The following is a 23084-nucleotide window of genomic DNA, read 5'->3' on the forward strand; positions in this document are numbered from 1 at the left end:
AGGGGTCTTTTCTGTACCATATAATGTACAGCTTTTACAAAGGTACAAAAGTGTTCCTTAAGAAACATTACTTGTACCACTGCATATCTTTTTTTTCTGAGAGTGGATGATGTCATTAGTATATACGTTTAGGTCAGCTATGGACGTTGAAAGCAACAGTTATTTGACCGAGCCATATCGAGTTTATTGTACCTTTGTATTTTATTTGCATTTCTTTAGTAAGCCCTTTTTAAAAGAAGATTCGGTTTACTCGTGTCCTTTCAAATACTGGTTGTAGGACTAGCTGCAAAAGGTGGTACATAAGGTAAATTTCAATTCTCTAGTTGTGTAGAGCACAAATGGACATATACAAATTAAACAATTTTTTAAAAATGTCATCGATTACCCTTCTTGTTTTTTATTGATTATTTACAAAGTACTCGGATTTGTTTCTTACATTAATATTTAGTGAATATACTGTTAGTTAAAATCTTGCCAGTGTTTCCGGATGAAACCTAAGGTGGTTATAAGATCTTAAAATGTAAGGAAAGAGCTTTAAAAAAAAGGTCCTAAAATGTTTTGAATTTCACTTATTGATTCCTGTGTATACTGTAGGCTGCTCTGTTATTATGGGAGGGTTAGTTAAATTCCAGGGGTCCTGATGATCAGACAGTGGACCCACAGAAATATGATTTCAATGGAGGCCCAAGATAATATTCTTTGAAGATAAACCCTATGGTGCCCCTGGATAAGAGGAGAGAGCAACTATCAGATACATTAATCATAAAAAGAAAAAAAACATAAAACAAACCTGAAGCTAAAAAATAAAAAATATAGAAAATAAGTGGCATCTATACGGAATAGTACATTAAGTGCTTGTTTTTATGTGGTAATTTAAGGCAGTAAATAGTCCACCAATTTTGAATACGAGAACTAGCCTAGTTGTTTACCAGTTTCAGAAATTAGGCTCCAATAGCCCTACAGCATTTCATGAGTGTTGTCATGTAAATATAAATGTCAAAAATAGAAATTTGATATATGGCAATATATGCAAATCACATAGTCTATATTTCATATAAGTTCATAATTGGATTTCACACTTATAAAAACACCTCAGGGTGAGGCAGTGGCGCAGTAGGTAGTGCTGTCGCCTCACTGCAAGAAGGTCGCTGGGTCGAGCCTCGGCTCAGTTAGCGTTTCTGTGTGGAGTTTGCATGTTCTCCCTGCCTTCGCGTGGGTTTCCTCTGGGTGCTCCGGTTTCCCCCACTGTCCAAAGACATGCGGCACAGGTGAATTGGGAAGGCTAAATTGTCCGTAGTGTATGAGTGTGTGTGTGTGGATGCATCCGCTGCATAAAAACTTGCTGGATAAGTTGGCGGTTCATTCCGCTGTGGTGACCCCGGATTAATAAAGGGACTAAGCCGACAAGAAAATGAATGAATGAATGAAAAACACCTCATATCCGTCTATTTATGCAACATAATTCAAAATTTCTTAAATATTACATAATTTCGTTTAAACATCAGATTTACAAATACATATCATGTTCAAATGTTAGCAATAATTTTATATGTACATATATGGTCATGTTTCAGAATTCCGTAGACTATATCATAAATCAACACATCAAAACAAGTAGTGCAGGTGGGGCATCGACTCAGATGAACTATGATGTTCAGTGTGACGGAGGAGGTCACGTGTGTGTATAACTGGAGGAAATTGTTTCGCTGCTGCTGCTCCCCTCAGTGGAAAATATTAGACCGACCGGCACATTTCCGAAGCACTACAAGAACATCGTCCTTATTAAACTGACATTAAATGTGCCGTCGACTCATTTACGATGGTCGGCCATTAGCCGATGTAAAGGCACGATGTCTGATCAGATTAATATAAACGTTTACACAGGTACAGAGCTAGCAGGTTAGCTGGCGTCTACTGGGACTGCCAGCGGGCGACAAGGGAGCTGCTTCATTTCCTCGTTTCTCGGATCGGGAACAAATCCAGCGGTTTGTCGGGACGCGCGTATGTTTCGGTATTACGGGGAACATGGAGCTGTTTCAGGCTAAAGATCATTATATTCTCCAGAGCGGAGATAACGCGCTGTGGTGCAGCAGGAAGGATGGATCTATGGCCGTGAGACCGGGTAATGCTTACATTTCAACTCCATCACTTTCATATAACGTTACAGTGTGTTACAGTTTCCGTTTGATGTTGCCACTTATCCCGCTTCAAAGACATTTCAGACTGCTTCAAAACAAAACCAAAAATGAGTGGTTTTTGCTCCTGTCATTCTAAAATCCCCTGAACAAGATGGAAATGCCAGTTTCTTATGTGCTATTGAGGTTGTTATGTGAAAGATGTCCAGTCGTGGTGTTTTCATTGCCCTAGTTTCAAAGCAGCGGCGCGTGGATGACATCAGTGTCAGTGTAAACCTCTGATGATATTTTGATCTGATGTCGTGCTTTAAATTTGCTTCGCTTTCCTCGTTAAATGGGGTTTTGAGCCTTAGTGTATTTTGGTCAAGGGTGTTGAAATGTCAGCTTAAAAATCTTAGTTTACATAAAAATAATGTGTGTTTTATTTACTCGTTTTTTTCCAAACCATGTGTGATTTTTATTGGGTCGAACTCGAAAGGAGATGTTAAACAGAGTAGCACTTACAGACTCGCTTATCATTACTTTCATTTCACCTTTTTTCATACTGAACAGCAAAGGGGAATCGAGAAAGCCTGTCAGTCCCTAAAATTATTCCTGAAATGACCTATTTTTTATGTTTCATGAAAAGTTTGAGGGTGAGCAAATAATGACAATAGTTGAATGAAAATTGCTAATTTAATAAACAATGTAGCCTATATATTATGCAAAATTAAATGTAAAAGTATTATTGTTATTACAAAAAAATAAATAAATAAAAAATCTAATGTTGTCACATGCTTTGGGCCTAGTTTCATCTCATGTTTCCAAAAGCAGAGGCTACGAATGTAGCTTAAACAAACAGTCGTATGATCTGATTCTGCTTGGAATGTCAGAATACAAATTTTAACATTCATCAATTCTTCTAAAGGGATAGTTTAGGCTACCAAAAAAATCTCAGTTGCTGTTAATTTGCACACCCACAGGTCATCCGAGATGTGACTGATTGTATTCACTCCAATAGAGATGATTTTAGCTGAAATGTGGTTCTTGGGAATTTACAGAACACAAAACAATGACTGCCAGCACTTTTACTGTCAAAAAACATGTACAGGCAAAACTAAATTTATACTCCTGAGTCCTGACTGACATGGATATCTTGTACAGCAAATCGATTGGTCTGTACAAGAAACTAAAATCCTTTTACAACATTTAATCCACAGCTTCTGCAAGGTAAAGTCTAGAAGGAATACACACATCAGTATAACATCATTTTTGTGACATTGCACAACAATAGTTACTATTTTTATATGACTGAAGGTTGGGTTTAAGGGGTAGGCATTAATACAATACATTTAATGGGTAGTTCACTTAATGATATGAACAATACTATGAACTATATTTTTAAATGAATAATATGTTTTATAATGGTTTTTACATTCCTTTGAGGGTTGGGTTTAGGGTAGGGGTAGGTGTTAATAAAATAATTTTAATGGGTAATTTAATTAATAATATGAACTATACTTCCTATAGTTATTGTTTTTACATTACTGTGAGGGTTAGCTTTAGGGTTTGGGTAGAAGTAGACATGAATAAAATACAATCATTGAGTAATTTAATAAATGACATAAATAATTCTTGTTAACTTCCGACCGCAGATATATCCATTTTAGCAACAACCCCTCTGCAAAGGTTCGAAGTGTGTTCACAAGCATCCTACCAATCAGGAGCAAAAATTCACTCTTGAGTTTGTTTAGCTGTTGATTTGCATTTCATGAATTGTTTTATCTTGAAGCGTTTTTAAACTTCTTCAGGAGAAATATAGCACCTACAGTTGAGGTGAGAATTATTAGCTACCCTTTGAATTTTATATTTATATATATTATTTTAATATATATTTTTAAATATTTTCACAGTATGTCTGACAATATTTTTTCTTCTGGAGAAAGTCTTATTTGTTTTATTTTGGCTAGAATAAAAGCAGTTTTTATTAATAAAAAAAAAGGTGTCAAGGTCAAAATTATTAGCCCCTTTAAGCTCTATATATTTTTTTCGGTAGTCTACAGAACATACCATTGTTATACAATAACTTGCCTTATTACCCTAACTTGCCTAGTTAACCTAATTAACCTAGTTAAGCCTTTAAATGTCCCTTTAAGCCGTATAGAAGTGTCATGAACAATATCTAGTAAACTATTATTTACTGTCATTATGGCAAACATAAATCTGTTATTAGAAATGAGTTATTAAATCTATTATGTTTAGAAATGTGTCGAAAAAAAATCTGCTCTCCGTTAAACAAAAATTGGGGAAAAATTTCTCTGATTTTCTCTGATGGCTACTTATGTTGCGACAATATTTTTTTTAACCAGCGAGGAGGTGTATGAATATGTGGGCTCATTCTAATTCTGTTAAACCTCTCACAAGGGAAATATCTAGTTGCACAGTTAAATGGCAAAGGTTAAAGTCAGGGCCAAACATGTGACCATTCTTCTAGAGAAAGTGGTAGGTGTGTTAGGTCAAGGCGCAGATAGTCAAATTAGTCCGCTCTTTTGCCCTGGTATCAAACCAGCTTATCTAACCTCATGCAGTTTTCACTTACAGTGGTACATTGTATGTTTACTACTTCAATTTACGGTAATATTTAACCAATGTTTTCTTTAATTGGATTTTTAAACTAAACTTTCTGAATGTTCAGCCACGAACCACAATCTTCATCTTTGAATGTGTTCCCAACACCACATGTATTTCTTGCCACGTCTAAGACTAGATGAGCAGCATGTCCAACTCTCCGTGTCTTCAAAGCCTATGAAGATTTGAATGAGATCTAGTTGTTTTAAGCCACGTGCGTTCAGTCAGGCTGATCGGGTTTAGGTTGCACTGCTGTTCCATTATTTAACTGGATAAGGGTTTCCACTATATGCATGATGCATAGATACAGTCTCAGTTCTTTTGTACGAGTTCCACAATTTCCAGTATGTCTGGCTGAGGTTATACCACTGTAGTACTTAATAGTTTGTTTATAATTCAGTCTTCTAAATATGTGTGGTTTGGTAAATGAGTAGAGCCCACAATTCAGTTGTACATCAGGCAATCATATGAGCAGATCTTACTGATGTTTACTTCATTGCCAATTTTAATAACAATTTGAGTGCAATGTTTAGACTTCAGAATTTCTTAGTAATTTTGTTATAAAACTGCTTCCATAAAGTCATGTAGCTACCAAGGTAATATACCAGATTTTCATGGTGTAGTAATTGGAGATCTTTCATTGGGATTTTTGCCCAGTGCCGAGCTCATGGTCATTCTGACAGATTGTTGGCAACTTCAAAATACAGCTCATCTAGCTCGCACCCATCAATCATCAAGCTGTGAACGTCTATTCACAATTAGTCAGGAGATGGTTGGTTGCCCAACAGCCGCAAATCTGCTCCTTCAAAAGGACTTCTGATTTCTGAGAAACCATATACTGTCAGACATACTCTAGAAACGCTGTCTTTTCTCATGACCCTGCACATCATTCCTGACAATGCAGGTGATGCTGATCATTCTGCTTAAGAGGTGCCGCTCAGCAAGTCATTGACTCAAGTCAGCAGTCATTGCTGCACTCTTATTGGAGCTGCACAATATATCGTTTCAGCATGGATATCGCAATGTGATCATACGTAATAGTCACATCGCAGATTCGCAGGATATGCAAATGTATCACAATGTATCATTTGCACATGTTTTTGATGCCTGTGATTGTATACTTCAAGTATAAGAAATCACAAGATATGCAAATACAGAAATAGCAAAGACTACACACAACGAAAATGAGTTGGGTGACCCAAAAACTTTCTGGATTATTTATTAGATTTTATGCAGATACAAATAGTAAACAATAATTCATCAATCTCTGACTAAAAAAAGTGCATGGAAATACTCATAACACATGTAAATACAGTAATGCACTGCAAATAGCACAGACTACAATGGAAATGTGAGGGGGGACCCAAAAAAGTTTATAGTTTATTTATTGAATTTTATGGAGATGCACTCCCACTACAGAATCATCCGAATTGATCTAACATTATAAATTATTTCCAAATAGAGATATTAAGTTATCTGGGGAAATTGTATTCGTATCGCAATATGTATCGCAAAATAAAAAAAATATTGCAATGCTGGGTTTTTCCAATATCGAGCAGCCCTAACTCTTGCTAAAGCTGTGCGGATGCTGCCGCGAATAATAATAATAAAAAATCATGTGAATTTAAAAAAAACAGACTAACGTGTAGATTAAGCATGCACAATAAGATTCTGACGGTATGATAACCTTGGACTAAAATATTACTGTTTCACTGTATTACTGTATTGTGATTACTGCTCTAATAGAAACAATTTTTAAATGTCGGGTAAAAACAACAGCTTTATTTTCTTCACTGAACACAGTATTTTTTATTTTAAGAAATGTTTAAAATATTTTGGAACCGTACACGTGTCAGGCTAAATAATTTCAATAAATTATTGACTTCTGCTATCTTCTTTAGTTTCAAAAACAGAGATTTCAACTTTTTTTTGGATATAAATCCGCCACTGCACTGTTCAGGTATTTAGCATGCTTGGATGTTGGTGAATAAACATTTTTTGAATCGTGGCAAGGGCGTAGATTCGCTCTTGACATTGGATAATACAAATACACATTACACTGAATAATACAAATAACAATTAACAAATGATGTCCCATGCTGCAAAAGTCAATTTACATGATTTTACTGCAATCTGGCTTTGAGGAGGTATGAATGAAGAGAAATTCAGAGAAATGTGTGACGCAAATTAACTGTTTTATAAGATTATTATTTTTCATAATCATAGAGGCCAATTCGAAACTGAATTTTGATTCATTGCACAGCCTTAGGTAATAGTATTATAGTGAACTTATAGCAAGCTTGACTTTAACCCTTTGTGCACAAGTAGGTTACTAAAGGTTGACGGAGCATTATTTTATTTTGAAGTTGATTAAATTAATGGTAGGGACATTTCAGTAATTAGTGGATATTGGTAGTCCCCGCCATCCATGCCAAATCTACGCCCTTGAATCGTGGGATGACCAGTAGCATTTGATGGAGATGGTCCTTTGGTGTTGGAGTTAAAAAAAAATGTATAAAAATAAATACAACAGTTTTTTTTTCCTAACACACAAAGTAGAACAGAACACATTGTACACACAGAAAAAAATAACAAAACATTTTAGCGGTTTTAAAACTATGATTTTTATAAAACCATATTATACCTTCAAACCAGTTATTGTCCATGCTTAGTTTAGACTACTTAATTGTTGCAATTATAAATAAGGAAAAAAAAAATGTTAAATGGCTATAATATAATATTATTATAATATAATATAATATAATATAATATAATATAATATAATATAATATAATATAATATAATATAATATAATATAATATAATATAATATAATATAATATAATATAATACACACTCAAAGTGAATGTGTATTTTCCAAAACATTATTAACACCAAATATTTAAAAACATAAAGAGTATTGGAGGGGAAAAGTAAGTCTAGACTCTTGAAAATGCACTATTATCTACACCTCATCCCCCAACCCCATGTTTTATCTTAATTACCAATAGATTCAGTGCACTATGATTCTGTTACTAGCTTAAATGTTTTGATCCTAAGTGACTCATATCCATCTTTCTTTCAGCAACCGACTTGTTGCTAGCATGGAACCCTGTCTGTCTGGGCCTTGTAGAGGGCATCATTGGAAAAATGCAGCTTCATGTTGGTAAGTCTGCTTTGTACTAAGGTAGGAAGGATGAGAGTAACATGTTAATGTTTGCAATGCATTCGGTGGTTCTGAATCTTGGAATAAAACAGATTTAGAGTCTAATGTAATTATTGTTAAAGTACCATTCTGAGCCTGATTTAATGTCAAATGTGATCATTTCCATTTGGTTCTACTGTAATTCAGTTTGTCGCAGGAAGAAACTGGGTACCAGAGACTCATAATGATTAACATAATGAAAAGCTGTTCCAGCACCAGAACAAAATGTCAGCATTATTTGGTTTATTATTGTTTTGTAATTGCTAAATATCTTTCAGAGCTTTGTTGTGAATGTGTCTTGTTGTAGGTTTACAGAAACCATTCAACTAAACAACTGCCCTTTAATGGATTAAAAAAGGAAACTCTTTAGGGATACAAGTGAAATTATAAGCTTCCATTGTACTTTCATTTCATCTTTCTGTGTCTAAATTGAGAAATCAGCTTCTGTCCATTGTTGGCAGGTTAGCTTAATGTGTATATTGTCGTTATGATGTCAGTCTCTGTTCCCTTTTCAGAGAAACACTTGCTGCCTTCTATATTTGAATGGTGCATTAGCACTGATGACTAAAATAATTGGTTGACATTTTATGCTTGATTGCTGTTTTCCAGGGCAAAGCTACACAGACAGACCCATCAGTTTGTAGCTACACAGTGTACATGCCTTGCGTTGTAACATAATCCAGCGGGCAAACCCGATATTTCCTTGCACTATTCCTTCAAAGAGCCCAGGCTGTTCTCATTAAATTTTCCACCTTAACATCTCAGTTGCCTGCTGCAGGGTGCACTTTTAACTATTGATTTATACTGAGTTGTCAGTGAAAGTATGATTGCACCGTGCCTCCATGCAAATGTCTTCGAAGGTGTTGTTATGAGAATGTTTGGCTTAGGAATGATTCATGCCGGATAGAGCAGGAAAACGAGGTGTGGAACTCATGACACACTCCCTTCCTCTCCCCTTTTGGGCAGATCTTCCTCTGGGCCTGATTCTGATTCGCCAGAAAGCACTGGTGGGCCAGTTGCCAGGAGACCACAAAGTCTACAAGATCACCAAGATAGTAGTGATTCCACTCTCAGAGGATGAACCACAGGATCTGGAATTAGAGGTGACTAAGATGGACTGTTTTGTGCAAATGTTCAATGTTCTGGATTTGATTAAAGATAGAATAGAATTAAACTAAAGTTGTAATCTTCAGCTAATTAAATAAAAGGGACAGTTCATCCCAAAATTACATTTTACTTTTATATTACTCTCAAGTTCTTCCAAACATAAAAGTTGAACATAAAAGATGTTTTGAAGAATGTTAGAAACCCAAGCAGTTAACAGTACCCATTGACTTCCATTGATCAAAATCAGTGGGTTTTGTCAACTGAAGCAAGAAGCTCATACATGTGGATGCAAGAAAATGAGGAGATTTTATATTTCTAGGTGAACTGTCTCTTTAAACGGTATATATAAATTTTTTTAGTATGCATAATCTTGGGCTATCACCATTCTTGCTGACTTTTAACCTGTGGTGAAGGAATGTTTCACAGTTGTGATTTAAAAGCAGGGTTAGCACCACTATTTACCCGGTTTATGGAACCAGCCAGTCTTTTGACAGCTGTTAGAAAACAACTGTTGAAAACAACTGTTGCTTCACAGACATAAGAAGTATATCCAGATAAAGCTTGAAATCTGTACTTTTTAATCTGTACACTTGAAAATGAACGTTTTCTGGTTTTGTAACATGTATGAAACAAACGCGAGGTACAGTCCGCCCTGTCAAACGCACATGACATGACAGCAACTATTCAAATGCCCACAAACTTGTAAACAAAGACTTGCTGTTATTTCTGGGGGAGATTCACCATTCAGACCAAGTTTTGAATTACTTTAGAAGACCAGCGTTATCTGACGAAGCATTATTCCGAGGATGATATTGTGTAACACGGCCATAAATGAGGTTGGTTTCGTGGTCTTGTTCCTTTCGAGTGTGCATGTGCTTTAGCTTGGACAATCTGAAATATGACGATTTTGTTTGATTCGAACATTTTGAAATTAAACTTAATAGACAGTTGTTGTTTAATTGTATTGGTTATTCCAAATATGTAATGTAACCGTAAGCTTGGCAAACAGTTTTAGTGAATTTAATGTTGAATTTAATGCATACTGCCTGAGAGGCATTTCAAAGATGGCCGCCGAGTGAAATTTCTTGCCTTAAAGCAGGGGTGTCTAAACTCGGCCCTGGAGGGCCGGTGTCCAGGAGAGTTTAGCTCCAACCCTAATCAAACACACCTGAACCAGCTAATCAAGCTCTTACTAGATATACTAGAAACTTCCAAGCAGGTGTGTTGAAGCAAATTGGAGCTAAACTCTCTAGGACACTGGCCCTTCAGGACCGAGTTTGGACACCCCTGCCTTAAAGAGACAATACCAATATCCAAGAAATTCTATTGTGTTCAACAGAAAAAAGGATGAATAAATGTTTATTTTTTATGTGAACTATATCTTTATGGAAGCATCTCTTCTTAGAAATATGAATATATTTGCATTAAATAAAAATTACGCTGCAATCAAAGCTTTGGTATAAAGCATATTTGAGACAATAGCCTTTACCTTTGAATAAACTGCTTTTCATTGAATGACACATTGAGAGTTTTGGGAAGGTCTAATTTTTAAGTTGGCTACAAGCCACTCACACAAAGCCAATAAAAATGTGATTCCTAGGTAATTACATATAGCTCCTTTAACACTTTAGAATTGCGCAACTGTTTACCTGGAGGTTTAGAATGTCCCAGGTTTAACTATTTCAAGTGTGAGAAGCCCTCTGTTTTTTAACGTTTGAACTGTTATTTCTTTTCATTGTCCATGTTGGTAGACATTCTTTGGATCCTGATAGAATTTACTGAACTTTTTTCCAAACTCCCAATTTGTACCCGGTTAAGACTTTAGGTATTTCTAGCCTTGTCTTGTGTAGTAAATGGTTGACCTACAGTTAGTGTGAGAGTAGTGGTGTGTGTTCATTAAGGCATTCCAGAGGAAGCGTGAAGTTTCTAAGAAGTCAGTCTCGGCAGAGCTTCTGGGATTGAAAGGAGATGTTTAACCATGTAAGTGAAACAGTGAGAGGTCACTGTAATCCATTGTACTAGCGTGCTATTTCTTCTCAATTAGATGATCACAGAATAATTGCCTTTTATTACTTTGTGATAGCAGCTTGTCTGTGTAGTTGGACTCGACATGAATCTGCTCTGGCATCAGCAGACACATCTTGGCGCCCTTTTTGTTTTAATTAAAGCAATTACTAGAAGCAGTTTTCAGATGGATTTTGATCAGGGAAACTAAAATGGTCACGCACTGTAAACTGCCAATTGTTCACGTAACTTTGGAAAAAATTAAGAGACCACTTCTAAGTTGTATATTCTTTGGATTTTACTATTAATATACACAAAATATATGTACAAATATATATTGCAAGTATGATCCTTTTTTTTAATGCAAATAATCTTTTGACAGCACTAGTTATATACAATTATCTACGTTTTTAGACCTTAAATATTTTATGAAGCTCATCTTTTTTTATCTTTATATTTTTTCCCAATATTTAAGGTCTAAAAAATGAAATGTTTTATATTAACTTATTGCTACTATCTACAAATAAATGCTCTAAATGATTATTTTAAAAACTAATTTTATTTAGATTATTACTCAGAACACGTGTATATATTAATGGCATATCCAGCAATAACCAATAATAAGGGGTTTCTTTTTTTTTTTTTTCCTAGAGCTGTACAGTTTTTTTAAATGATTATTTTTAGGGTTTTTTACCTTTATTGTGATTGGACTGTTGAGGTTTACAGACAGGAAAGTGTGGGAAGGAATTTGTATTCTTTTTCAAATATTACCCAAGTGATTTTTAAAAGAGCAAATACATTTTCACATTGTTTTATATATATATATATATATAGAGAGAGAGAAAGTCTTATTTATTTTAGTTTGGCTGGAATAAAAGCAGTTTTTACTTTTTAATAAACAATTTTATGGTCATTATTATTATTTGGTTAATTAACCTAACTTGCCAAATAAACCTAATTCCTCTAGTTAAGCTTTTAAATTGCACTTTACGCTTCATACTAGTACCTTGCTGAATAAATAGTAAAATAGTGTTTTCTGTCATCATGGCAAGGACAAAATAAATCAGTTATTAGAAATTAGTTATTAAAAACTAATATGTTGAAAAATGTGTCGTAAAATATTTTTTCCTGTTCTCAGTACAAATTTCACTGGAGGGCTAATCATTTAGACTTTAACTGTATATGACAATTTAGCTTTAATAGTCATATTTATTTCTATAGCACTTTTTTTTGCCAAAATGACAATATAGATGGGCAAAGCCAAAATGTGTTAAATCTACAGGGGCTTGCTGTACAAGAATAAAAAAAAACTCATTTTATTCTATAGCGCTTTCACAATGTCGATTGTGTCAGAGCAGCTTGTCACAAGTAAGGTTCAGTCAGATTAGAGTTAGTTAGGACTAGAGATAGTAAGGATGCAAGAACCTTAGAGATTAGAGACCAAAACGTATTTCTAGCTAAGTGTTTCCCCCTCTCATTTTCTTTCAGCTCTGTAAAAAGCATCATTTTGGAATAAATAAACCAGAGAGAATCACCCAGTCACCGGATGAAACCAAGTTCCTGATGAAGACCCTGAGTCAGATCAAATCCAATGTTGGCGCTCCCATCAAGAAAAAGGTTGATGTTTTTTTTTTTAATGCCTATAATTTTGAGACTAAATATTGCTGTTTCATCTTATCTGGTAGTTCCTTCACTTTAGGGCTAGTGTGCATAGAATACATTTTTGCATTTAAAAAATTAAGGAGCTAGGCCGTGACACATGGCCTATAGTCAATGTAAGAGACATTGCAAAGGATTGAGTGCTTCACAACAGTTTGTTTTTCCAATTTCAATAAAAAAAAATGTGCATCTTTATAGTATGTAGAAAAACTATGGACAATGTGTTCTGTGTAAGGCCCCTTAACATGGTTAATATAAAAGCTAACCATTCTGTTTCCTCCATGAAAGTAATTCTTATTTTTGGCATTGTCTCTTTTAACCTCGATTTGTTTGTTCACTCCTATCCAGTATTCCCCTGCCTTTCAGGTCAAAGAGAATAAAGAGAAGGAGCGTCTGGAGAGGAGGCTGCTTGATGAGCTCTATAAGATATTCATGGACTCGGATTCTTTTTACTATAGTCTGACCTATGACCTCACCAATACGGTCCAGCGACAGGGAGAGTTGGGCAAGTCAGATCAGCCCCTGTGGAAAAGGGTAAGAAGCCGACTCACAGCCGTACATGAAAAATTTCCATCTTTTAATTGTGTGGCATTTATTATTGTTTTAAAATGTATTTTAACTCAAAGTACATTTGAAACTAATTAAGATTTTGTTAGTCTGTTGCTCATTGAAAAGGTGATGGATTGCAATTTAATTGCAATATTATATAGATCAATAGGTCAAAGATAAGATAAGCCCCATTTCGGTGTTTGAATGAAGAAAAATGTACAAAATAAATGTTACACATTAAATGCAGGTAAAGTGCCTGCTTTAAATGGTCATGACACTCCACTCTTTTTGATTTAAGTCGACCTCAGAATTAAAAAAAAAAAGTTTCATAAAGGGCATAGAGCGCTGCGAACAGAGGGAGGAGTGGGCGTGGCCAGCAGAGCAGGGGAAAAAAAGGGAAGCGAACACATGTTGTCAGTTGGCTCACAAAACGAGACTCAAATCGTGAGGAGATGCATGAATTTAGTTTACAAAGTGAAAATGCAAAGAAATAAATAGCTCTGCTACATTTAATGCTCTGCTACATTTGTTACTCGTAATTTCATTTACACAAAACCACAATTTGTTATATATCAAAAACATAATCATGTTCATATAAACTCTATATTTGAGGAGGACTTTTCTCCTCCTGAATCCTTGGTTCTGAATTCTGACACAGTGGAATAGTGCAGCAGGTCTCTTTCTCGTTCTATTCCAACCATTAGCCCTGCCGGTAATCCGGAGGATTTTAAACATAGGTGAACACAGCGGCACAGATGTGTCTGAATTGTAACAAACTCAACTGATAAAAGACAAAGTCTGCCATTCTCCAATTCTCATACAGCTCTCCTGGCAAAAATGCTTGCTGCAAATCTACAGCTTTGCTGTATCGACCTTGACAGCATCGCGGGCAAAAACATGCAGCAAACCCTGTGAATCTTGGAAACAAACACATACGACCCTTCATGAACTGCTAAACACTGCTTGCCATACATGGTCTCACCCAGTCTCACTCAGTCATTGGGTCTCACAGCTTTGCAGGTCTGCCTTGCCATTGGAAAGCTCTCATGAATAATTAAGAAGCATGTGTCTTCTCATAGGATAAGAAAACTCTGCTATGAATAATAATAAGAAACCGGCGCGTCATCACTCCACTAGCAGATTCGTGCTACGCCACCAGTTTTGATCCCGCCCCCAAATTTTACATTTTAAAATTAGCTGAAGATGAAAAAAGCTCCAAATTATCCAGTTTTCCCCCACAATTACAGCTGACAATAACACAATTACACACACAAATCTGTTAAAATTTCAAAAAAGTACTCCAGGGTGTCTTGAACCTTTAAGGTTTTAAGTAATATTTATAATAAAAACACTAAATAGAGTTGAATAATGTTTCATTGTCCATTGTGTTAGTATAATATATATTTCTATAAAAATTACAACACATTTTACAGGTTTCTAAGCTGCATTTAATGTTTAATATATTAAGGAATGTGATCACACACCATAAAAAAACGTATATTTCTTATTCTTATATTTTTTCTTTTTTTCTTATTTCTACTTTTTAGAAATTTATTTATTTGTATTTTGTGATCCTAAAATGTTTTAATATGTATATGTAGAGCAATTTGAAGCTGTAACATTTTTTAAAGGTTGAAATTTTGTCTTATAGCAGGAAATTGTTTAGTTTGTTTCATTGTTAGCCTAGAAGTTAGTGCATAGACACATGGCACCCAGATGCTTGCGGCAACCCGAATTCAATTCCTGGCTTGAGGTTCTTTGCCCATCCTTCCCCTATCTCTACTTCCAACACTTTCATGTCTGTAAATCTCCACTGTCCTAATGAAGGTGAAAACCCCTAAATATATATTATTATAACAAAGTTTTAATAGTCTCCATTAATAAATACTATACAAAACTAAAGTAACACCTGTTCACCAGTATTGAAAGTTTATATCAGTGCTTTCATTTCATTGTGTTGTGGTGCTGATCCCCACTTGTTTTTCATGTTAGGTGGATGATAGATTCTTCTGGAACAAGCACATGATCAAAGACCTTGTAGACTTGCAGGTGAAAAACTTATTTGAATTTTAACAATTAACATTTTAACATGTGAAACGGACCTGAGTGGTTCTAATACAAGCTGTCTTTTTACAGGCGCCTCAGGTGGACTTTTGGGTGATTCCTATCATCCAAGGCTTCGTGCAGGTGGAGGAGCTGGTGGTGAACTATAATGAGAGCTCAGATGAAGAGCGAAGCAGCCCGGAGACGCCTCTGCAGGAGCCCACCTGTGTGGACGACATTCACCCTCGCTTCACCGTGGCCCTCATCTCCAGGCGGAGCCGCCACCGTGCAGGTAGAGTGTATAATAATTTCTATTTGATAGGGATACACAGTACTGTCTGAATATTCTTTAGTTCAGTGATAATCTTGAAATGTGAATATTGGCATTGACCTGATAAATAAGATAATATAGGTGGGCGATTACGAACAAAATAAATTGTATCCAGATGATGTCAATGTTTTTAAGATATTCAATATATACTGCAATATGTTTGCTTTTGTTTTTAAATAATAAAAAGGATGATATTCTTGCGCCCTCATTAAAAAACAAACAAAAAATGTTTTCGAACAACTACTGTTAAAGACACTTAAAAACAAAATCTTTAGTAGTTATAAAAAATCTAGACCAGGGGTCACCAATCTCGGTCCTGGAGGGCCGGTGTCCTGCAGATTTTAGCTCTAACCCTAATCAAACACACCTGAACAACCTAATCAAGGTCTTACTAGGTATACTTGAAACATCCAGGCAGGTGTGTTGGAGGCAAGTTGGAGCTAAACCCTGCAGGTACACCGGCCCTTCAGGACCGAGATTGGTGACCCATGGTCTAGACCATGTGTTCATTCACTGTTTTTCATTAAATGTACATTTGTAACTGAAGTAGTGCAAAACAAACAGAAAGTGCATTCTGTCAACCTTTCTAGTTCATAAAATTTATTTAATAATTTACACTGCAACTGGGGGAATATTTAATACAAATAATTTGGACTGGAAAAAAGTAAAGCAAAAGCAGAGAGAGAAAGTATGGGAGTACTTTTGGGAAAGTATGCATGAATTTCAAACATTAGATATTCTCAATATTTTACATTGTAGACAAAATTATTGAGATATTATCTGCAATATTCAATGTATCGCCCAGCCTTATAAGATGATGTGCTGATTTTAAGCATTTAGTAAATTACTTTGTTGCCAGGAGTTTGATAAAATCAGGTGAGCCAACTAAGATTTGGGGTCTCGATTAATAAAACTTTCTGTTGAAACTTTTCTAAATGTGAACATATGCCAGAAGACATTTTTGTTTATTTATTAATGATTATGGTTTATATGATCCTTCAAGTGGTGTAAATTAAGACAATATTTAAGATTAATATGTTTACTTGGAGATTTTTTTATAGATCACAACTAACCTTCTATCCCTGTTTTGTACACACAACCTTCTACCCTTTTTTTTTGTACGTACAAAACATTTATAATCATTCTTGAGGTAATTTTTCTAAAAAATGCAGACTAGTACTGACTTTGGTACCAGTCAAAGGTATCATTCAATTTTCCGCTAACATTCTAGTCTAGTAGAGCATGTTTTTATAGACAGCTTGACCATTTTGTTCATGTGCTCAGTCGATACAACTGTGATTGGCTTTTATGATCACGCTTTACTGCTCTTCAGCAATTGCTTTTTAGATGCTTTTAATTTTTCAGTACCTATTTGTATCGTAGGCTGTAATTTTGACAACCTTATTGCAGACTTAAAATGATAGTAATAATAATAGTTCACCCAAAAACAGAAAATGCACTGACTTTTTTCTCACCCTGAAATGGTTAAAACTTTGAGTTTCTTTATTCTGTTGAACAACAAAAGAAGATACTTTGAAGAAAGCTGAATACCTGTATTTGTTCACTTCCATAGTAGAAAATCAGTGGTTACAGGCTTTCAGTTTTCTTGAAAATATCTTCTTTTGTGTACAACAGAATAAAAGGAACTCAAACAGATATGGAACAAGAAAAAGATTAGTAAATGATGACAGAATTTAAATTTTTTGGTCAACTATCCCTTTGAATTTGCATTTGGTGGGCCAAATGAAAAATGAAATGGTGGGCCAAATTTGCCCTTCAGACCTTAAGTTTGCTCATTATCTAATGATTAGAATCTATGACTAAGACTAACCGATTCTTTGAGAATTAAATATCTGCTCACAATATTGCTTCCAAGCAACTGAAATATTAGGTTTACTTAAATACATAGCATTGCTATGAACTAGATTGATATTTAACCATTAATTGATGTCATAAAATCACAATTCTGATTTGCTTTAATGGTCAGAAGCTACAGGTTTTGGGGAATAAATATCAGTAGTCTGACTTTCCATTTAAACACTTAAAATAAAACTGAACAAAAACGATAACAGTATTTATATAAGGCACAAGCAGTTTTAAAAATCCAGTATTGTGCATCACTTACATCTACTCATCATGTTATCAGAGAAGTAACATCATCATGCATTTCCCACTGCAGGAATGCGCTACAAGAGGAGGGGGGTTGATACAGACGGACATGTGGCCAACTATGTAGAGACAGAGCAGTTAATCCACGTACACAGTCACACTCTGTCCTTTGTGCAAACGCGAGGCTCCGTGCCTGTGTTCTGGAGCCAGGCTGGGTACCGATACAACCCCAGACCTCGCATAGAGAAAGGTGGGTCGTATCTGTGTAATCCATTCTCTCCTGGAATAATAAATGAGATCAAACTCACTGATCAAGCAGTATATCACTTTGATGCATCAGCGTAGTTGTTGTGTGGAATGTTTTAGGCCTGTGAAAGGTGTCAGATGTGGAGCAGGTGTGTTTTCAGGCTTTTTTGGTTAAAAATAATGCTCCGAGAGGATTTTTGTGCTGGACTGTGGCTTCAATGCTGTGATCCACCTGGTGATATGATTTATCTCATCGATGTGCTTTCTTGCAGGAGAGAGGGAGACTATGCCTTACTTTGCCTCTCATTTTGAAAAGGAGGTTGAAACTTACAAAAAACTGGTAAGATGCGTTTAAAATAATATTTAGAATAATCAATGAGTGAAATACAAATTTTACTTCAAGTTGTGCAACATGTTGAGGTGGAAATCAGCTGATAAAAGCTGAGTGATAAAACTGACAAAGCTACTTATCAACAAAATTACTTAAATTGAAATTCTAAAAATAAAAGTGCAGGGTGGGCCATTTTTATGGATACACCTTTAATAAACCCATTGGGAATTTCACAAGAAAAACAATGGTGTGCTTGGTTTTAACGTAACTTTATTCTTTCATGAGTTATTTACAAGCCCCCTCTCATATAATAATGTGCCACAAACAGGACGTTAATATCTCCAACCATTCCCATTTTATTAAGGTATATCCATATAAATGGCCCTCCCTGTACATTTAAAATACATTTTGTTTTAATATAAATAGTATAATGAAGCTGGTTCAACAGTATTAGGAGTCAGTGCTTTTGGTATGTTATGCTGTCATATATTATTTTAAATATTTATACATTATTAATGTTAGAATTATTTAAACGTTAATGCTTCAGTAAACCTGTTACATAATGTATCATATATTGTGAAACTGCATTTGTGTAATCAAAATAAAATACAATATAATACATTCATTCATTCATTTTCTTGCCGGCTTAGTCCCTTTATTAATCCGGGGTCGCCACAGCGGAATGAACCGCCAACTTATCTAGCAAGTTTTTACGCAGCGGATGCCCTTCCAGCCCCAACCCAACTCTGGGAAATAATACAATACAATATAAAATTATTATAACAACATAATAATATTATTACTATATTTAAAGTAACTCTTTTGGTTTAAATATATATTTGTACTTGTAGATTTGTCATTTATCAATTTATGTCATGGCAAAGCACCATTACTCTGTTCTCTGAAATAATCTTTTAGTAATTTTCTAACATGATTATTTGTTGCTTGTGAAACGTTTTAAATCACTTTTGAAATCAGTTGCTTAATTTTGTGAAACATAAACAAAAAAACATTTGTTGTAACCTTTCAAGTGTCTTTACTGTCAATTTCAATGCATTCTTAATGCATTTTAATGCAGTCTTGACGAATATAAGTATTTCTTTGTTTAGTATAACCCTAAGCACTAAATGATAGTTTAAGCAATAATTCAGTAATTAATTGGAATGTTCCACTATTCAAATTAATTGCCCTGTCAAAAGAGAAATGTCATTAGGAATGTGTTTATAATGAAAACAAATGGCCTGCAGTAATTCAATTGCATTTGTCAACAAAAGAAAAATCAATATAATTTTTCAGTATTACAGAAGTTCTTTTTCTTCACCTCCATTAGGTCATCATCAATTTAGTGGACCAAAATGGACGTGAGAAGATAATTGGTGATGCTTATCTCAAACAAGTGTTACTGTACAACAATCCCAACCTAACATATGTTTCATTCGACTTCCATGAGCACTGGTAAGAAACCCGAATATCTCCCAATCCTAATGACTTAACAAAAGGTCAACATCTCAACTAAACATTTGATTTATTTGTCACTTCTCAGTCGAGGGATGAAGTTTGAGAATGTGCAGACCCTCACTGATGCCATCTATGACATTATCACAGACATGAGATGGGCATGGTGAGTCTTGCATCTGCCTAATTCTCCAATAAGAAGTGCTTCTGATATGGTATGGACATATTCCACTTACTTTGATTTGCAAATAGGGTGGACCAAGCAGGAGTCATCTGCCAACAGGAAGGCATTTTTCGGGTGAACTGCATGGACTGCTTGGACAGAACCAATGTGGTACAGGCGGCTATCGCCCGTGTCATCATGGAGCAGCAGGTATGCAAATTTACCTTTTTTTTCAGAACGCACCATTTGGATGAATTCACACATGGAGGACGTTTTGAATAAGATCTTGTGATAAATGCACTGGGTCACAAAATTTTTTGCGTACATTTCTATTAATAGCTTTTGTTTCTCTTGTCAACTGGTGAAAAGAGATGCAACGATTATAAATTTTGGTTGAAAGATTATGGTCTGAGGAATAATCATGGTTATCACGATTGTTATACATTCATTAATTTCAAAACACTACTAGTTTAGTAAATCACATGAAATCACCTTATATTATCCAGTGTGCGTGTGTATTAGCCTCCATGTACAAGCTCGGAACATCAAACTAGTGCACAGTTGACATAACTTTGTTTAGTTGCAGCAGTTTTGTTCTGTGTAGAAACACAGTGTTGAGAAGCCTTAACATTAAATAACCTGGACGAATTAAAGCGCGGTTAATAGTGAAATTGTTTAATCGTTGCATCTCTACTGGTAAACATTGTTGGACAAATTTAATGATACTTATAGGAGTTAAACGGTTGAGTTTTATTATTTTTTTAAATTAATTTAGCTGATATCCGGCTCTGGCGGAAGCATGTTTATGTTAGCTTAGCTTTAGTCATCTCGCTCAAATTTTAAACTTTGCAGTTACAGAACTCCAGGGGACTTGTAAAATGAGCGGAAAGTGGAGATTTTTTCTAATGTTGCCTTAATGCATTTAGATTTTTTAATTATTTAATTATTTAATTTTTTTGTTTTGCACTACTTGATTTTTACTTGCAGTTTTTTTTATTTTTGTTTGCAAAATTCTTTTTTATTTCTTAACTTAATTCTCCCTTTGAGATTTTAAAATTTTTATTTATATACTTATTTTTAATTAATTAATTAATTAATTAATTAATTTTATTTTTTGATTTGCATTATTTTACATTTTTTTGCTCAATACTTTAATTTTTGTTTGCAAAACTTTATTTTATGTGGCAGGTATATATGGCCCTTGATTGACTTCATACTTGTATCAAGTTGTCATGGCAGTAAAATACCCTGAATTTTGTAAAATCTATGAATACAAATTAACTTTTTTGCCATAACTAAACTAGCCCCGATGCTGACATGGTGGTAAAATATGAATGAACAAACAATCATGTGCTAAATGCCTTGCGGTGTAAATAAAAGTATGGTTTTATTGGATTGCAGTGATACTGTACCAACAGAAGTGCGTAGTGTCTTTGCTTCACTCAGCTGATCTTAGTATGCATTGAAAAGAACCTTTTGATCTGTGTGGTTCCAGCTGAAAAAGCTTGGTGTAATGCCACCCGAGCAGCCACTGCCCCTCAAGTGCTACAGGATCTATCAGGTGATGTGGGCCAACAATGGAGACACCATTAGTCGTCAGTACGCTGGCACAGCTGCCCTGAAGGTAAATACACTAAATGCCTGCCATTGATTTTTATGCTTTTCCCTTTGCCCGTTTACACAGCCATCTGTCAGCGTGTAGTAACTAGAGTGTAGATTGACAAGTCAGTTATCTTTTAACTAGTCATCAGATCATATCATTTATTAAAATCATGTAAATATTATAGAAATAATTTCTTTACTTTATTTTAATTTCTGTGTTTATTATGATTACTGAGTTTATAATGAATTAAAATTGTTTAAAAAAATAAATGGAATTTTTATTTGATTTAATTAGTTTTTGAGTATGAATGTATTTATGTATGTAGGGTTGGGTCGATAGGCGACGCGATCCTCCTCCCTGCCCCCATCGCAGCAGCAACCCGCTCACGAAAAATACACACTTAAACCCCTTTTACACAAATATGTCATCGTTTTACATGGTAGACTTTTAATTAAGTATTGTCTCAATCGCATTAAAATGGGTTTGGTGTCCATGTCAACGTACTCACTGTCACTGTAATGTCATTTTCATTTGAGATTTAGCCCTGTCAGCTTACTCTGCTGTGTGCGATCTGTTGTTTAGGGAGATTTCACACGAACAGGCGAGCGAAAGTTAGCGGGGGTGATGAAGGATGGTGTGAATTCAGCTAACCGTTACTATCTGAACCGCTTCAGGGACGCCTACCGACAGGCCGTCATCGGTGAGCATAATTAGACTCCATGTTATGAACTCTTTGACTCCATGTTAGCCTCACTTTGCTAAGAGCCAAGCTTGCCGCCTCATCGGTCATATGCTGTTATCTCTGGTTCTCCCAGACCTCATGATGGGCCATCCCGTAACAGAAGACCTGTACTCCATCTTCAGCAAAGAGAAGGAGCATGAGGAGAAGGAGAAGGAGAGCCAAAGAGGAGCTCAGGAGCAGGTCAGTCTTCTGCTGCAGACCTACATGCAACTGCTACTTCCTGATGATGAGAAGTTTCACGGCGGATGGGCTCTAATCGACTGTGACCCCAGGTGAGAGCACTACACGTTAAGCAGTGCTTCAGACAGTCGATTTTATGTGCTGTGTATAAAGGGGCTGTTCACACAATTTTGAGTTTAAAATTACATGGAAGATGATGGGCGGTGGTATAAAACTGTGTTCCAGTTTTGATTTCAACCCTAGTGTTGACTGCTAAAAAGTATGTCTCACTATAAATATAATCCAGACATGATAACATTCGCCATGTTGTCGTGATCATGTGATTTATCATTATCAAATTCTCTCTTGTAGTGTTTTCAGATGTTAAGTAAAAATAAAGATGCACCATTTTACTGGCCAAGGACTGGAATCATACATGAAATATCAGTCATAATTGCTTTCAAAAAGGGAAAGTGCCTAACAGAAGATAAATATAGTAAAATTAGTATCTGTAAAATAAGAGTACAAAATATACTGTTGAAGTCAGAATTATTAGCCCCCCTTTGAATTAAGATTTTTAAAAATTTTATATTTCCTAAATGATGTTTAACAGAGTAAGGAATTTTTCAAAGTATGT

At 35.2% G+C, this 23084-nt stretch overlaps 1 protein-coding gene across 2 annotated transcripts in view; it reads left to right on the forward strand.

The window, feature by feature from the left end:
* The first annotated feature begins 1714 nt into the window (after positions 1-1714).
* inpp5f (inositol polyphosphate-5-phosphatase F) overlaps positions 1715-23084 on the forward strand; it is a 29356-nt gene continuing 7986 nt past the window's right edge. Inside the window, exons 1-15 of one of the 2 annotated variants that reach the window (XM_005156876.6) lie at positions 1715-2122; positions 7827-7907; positions 8913-9049; positions 12546-12674; positions 13065-13250; positions 15258-15314; positions 15402-15600; positions 17819-17998; positions 18267-18334; positions 19656-19780; positions 19869-19946; positions 20033-20153; positions 21439-21567; positions 22129-22246; positions 22362-22560. In XM_005156876.6, the coding sequence (XP_005156933.1) occupies positions 2026-2122; positions 7827-7907; positions 8913-9049; positions 12546-12674; positions 13065-13250; positions 15258-15314; positions 15402-15600; positions 17819-17998; positions 18267-18334; positions 19656-19780; positions 19869-19946; positions 20033-20153; positions 21439-21567; positions 22129-22246; positions 22362-22560 (1904 nt within the window). In that variant the 5' untranslated portion in view covers positions 1715-2025. The remainder of the gene's footprint in view (positions 2123-7826; positions 7908-8912; positions 9050-12545; positions 12675-13064; positions 13251-15257; positions 15315-15401; positions 15601-17818; positions 17999-18266; positions 18335-19655; positions 19781-19868; positions 19947-20032; positions 20154-21438; positions 21568-22128; positions 22247-22361; positions 22561-23084) is intronic. The other variant, NM_001126432.1, reaches the window with a different exon arrangement.

Source organism: Danio rerio, chromosome 13 (genome assembly GCF_049306965.1).
Source record: "Danio rerio strain Tuebingen ecotype United States chromosome 13, GRCz12tu, whole genome shotgun sequence".
Taxonomy (NCBI): domain Eukaryota; kingdom Metazoa; phylum Chordata; class Actinopteri; order Cypriniformes; family Danionidae; genus Danio; species Danio rerio.